The sequence below is a fragment of the Fulmarus glacialis genome, unplaced genomic scaffold (assembly GCF_000690835.1).
Source record: "Fulmarus glacialis isolate BGI_N327 unplaced genomic scaffold, ASM69083v1 scaffold25372, whole genome shotgun sequence".
NCBI classification, from domain to species: domain Eukaryota; kingdom Metazoa; phylum Chordata; class Aves; order Procellariiformes; family Procellariidae; genus Fulmarus; species Fulmarus glacialis.
In genome coordinates, this window is record NW_009197561.1 from 32337 (window position 1) to 34484 (window position 2148).

General features: G+C 49.3%; 1 protein-coding gene across 1 annotated transcript in view; it reads right to left on the reverse strand.

Annotated features, from left to right (window-relative positions):
- Positions 1–1790, reverse strand: part of CREB3L1 (cAMP responsive element binding protein 3-like 1) — a 19733-nt gene extending 17943 nt beyond the window's left edge. The window contains exon 1 of the mRNA XM_009572596.1: positions 1598–1790. Within this exon, the coding sequence (XP_009570891.1) occupies positions 1598–1790 (193 nt within the window). The remainder of the gene's footprint in view (positions 1–1597) is intronic.
- Positions 1791–2148: the final 358 nt, after the last annotated feature.

A 2148-nucleotide genomic window follows, 5' to 3' on the forward strand; every position in this document is an offset into this window, starting at 1 on the left:
AAAGAAAAGCCATTCCTGGGTAATTAATTTGAAATGAATGTCTAAAAGGACTGAGACTGGATGGAGCTGTGCCAAAAGGACTGCACAGCGTTGCAAATACTGGACCTGACTCAGAGCTACACTGGAATATGACTCACGTCCAATTACAAGCCAAGATAGCCCTGGAAAGATGGGTTGAATTATCCCACTGCAGGACTGGGTGCATAGATACCCCTATTCCTGCCACATTAATACCAGGTCGTACTCCCTGTATAATGCTGATGTGCGCTCTCAGAGAGCAAGCGCCAGGTCCATCTCAAGCTCTCCCGGGTTATGCGCTGTACACCCTGTGCTGGCCTCTGCCCAAGGATCAGTGTCACACTCCATTCAAGAGAGTCATGGTCATGCCTTGGAGACACTGCAGCTGAAGCAGGGGCATGTCCAGACACAGAGGAGAAGAGCAGAATGGTGACAAGGGTCTCAGAGAGGAGTCCCTGAGGTAGTTTCATGCAGGCAGACTTCATTTCAAAGCTTTCTACAAACTGATCTTTTTGCTTTTCTCATTCCCAAGCCTCATCTCCTCCTATTCATTTGCAGGGGCAAAATAAAGATGTGTCTATGCGCTCATGCTGGTTTGTTTTTTGTTAGTCGCCCGGTTGCCTGTTTGGGCTGAGTGCCCTCCAAGACTGTACTGGGGTTAAAGCTAAAGAAAAAGAAATGTAAATGGAAAGCTTTTTTGGTACTAAGGCAGAGCTTGCTTGGCCTGCCATGAGCCTCTCTCCCAGCACCTTTCTGAGTGGCCCCTAAGGAACGTGGCACTGATGGCTGCGCCCTTTGCAGGGACCAAAGAGGCAGCGGAGGCCAGCTCCTCTCCTCCTGCCTCGGTGTTTGTAGCAGAGAGCTGGGATCATTCCTGGCCATGAGAGGGAAGCCTCTGTCCCAGGTCTCACTCTCGCTCAAAGGAATGGATTTCTTCTGTGTACACTGAGCCTGTGCCACTGCTTTTTCAGGCAGCCTGGTGTCCATCAGCTGTTGGGACACCCACACAGTCCCGCAAATTACAGGACTCTCTGCAAGGACAGCTCTAAAAATACCCAGCCATCATAAATTATCCTGAAATGAATTGTTTTAAAAATAGGTTTTGAAATGACTGTTCCTCTCTGTCTCCTGCTAAAAGATCTGCCGGTAAAGAAGCCACTTAGCTTTCCACATGTACCAGCACTGGTTGCAACCAGAGACTCATGCTTCCTATATTCAAGCCAAAACCCTGCTGCCTGATGCCAAAACAGACCTGGATCTAGGGCATCCACACCCAGGTTTGCAGGGTCCTAAAGAGACATTGCCTATTGCCTGCCAGAAGCTGGCAGCACACCAAACCACAACCAATTATCATCCTCGTAAATAACAGTTAGCCCAGCAAAGGAGCAATGTGACTGTCAGAGCACAAGCTGAAGGAAAAAATGTGTGCTGTGTTTGACAACGGCAGATCAAATTCTTCCCTGGATTAGCCATGCGCAAGCCCAAGGAATAGCCAGTTTGTCCTTATACATGGAAGCCAGCCAGAGCCTCTGCTAACAGATGTGCCCGAAGCTGCGCAGTGTGCACGTCTCATGCTCACCGTTAGTATTATCTTCAGTCTTGACAGGCACGAGGGGGCTCTGGGGAGCAGAGTCTCCACTGAGGGAGTAGCTGTGCTCTGCCTGGATGCCTGGAGTGGGTGGATCCAGGTCCATGTCCAGCAGCGGGTTCTTCTCAGCCAGTACTGGGTCATCGAAGAAACTGCTGAAGAGGTCGTTGGAGAAATCCTCCATGTTGTCGGAGAAGTGATCCAGGTTCTCTGAGAAATGCTGAAGAAAGACAAAGGGAGAGGGAACGTTAGTGTCAACTCCAAGAGGGATCTGAGAGCCTTCCTCTGCTCTGAGAGCCAAACCTCAGCAACAGCCCTTTTTGGATGGGAAAAGGCAGTTCCTATCCCTTGACTGCATCAATTTGATAAAAACACCTTGAATTAAGATAGAAAGGGCTGTGGTGCTGTACATCTTCTCCGCCTGTTTATCTACGCCACAAACACTCATGAAACTCTTCTATATTCTCACATCTCCCCCTTCCTCTCTGGGTACCTATCTTCAGCTTCCTAGCATCATCTCACGGTGACAACGAGCTGAACAG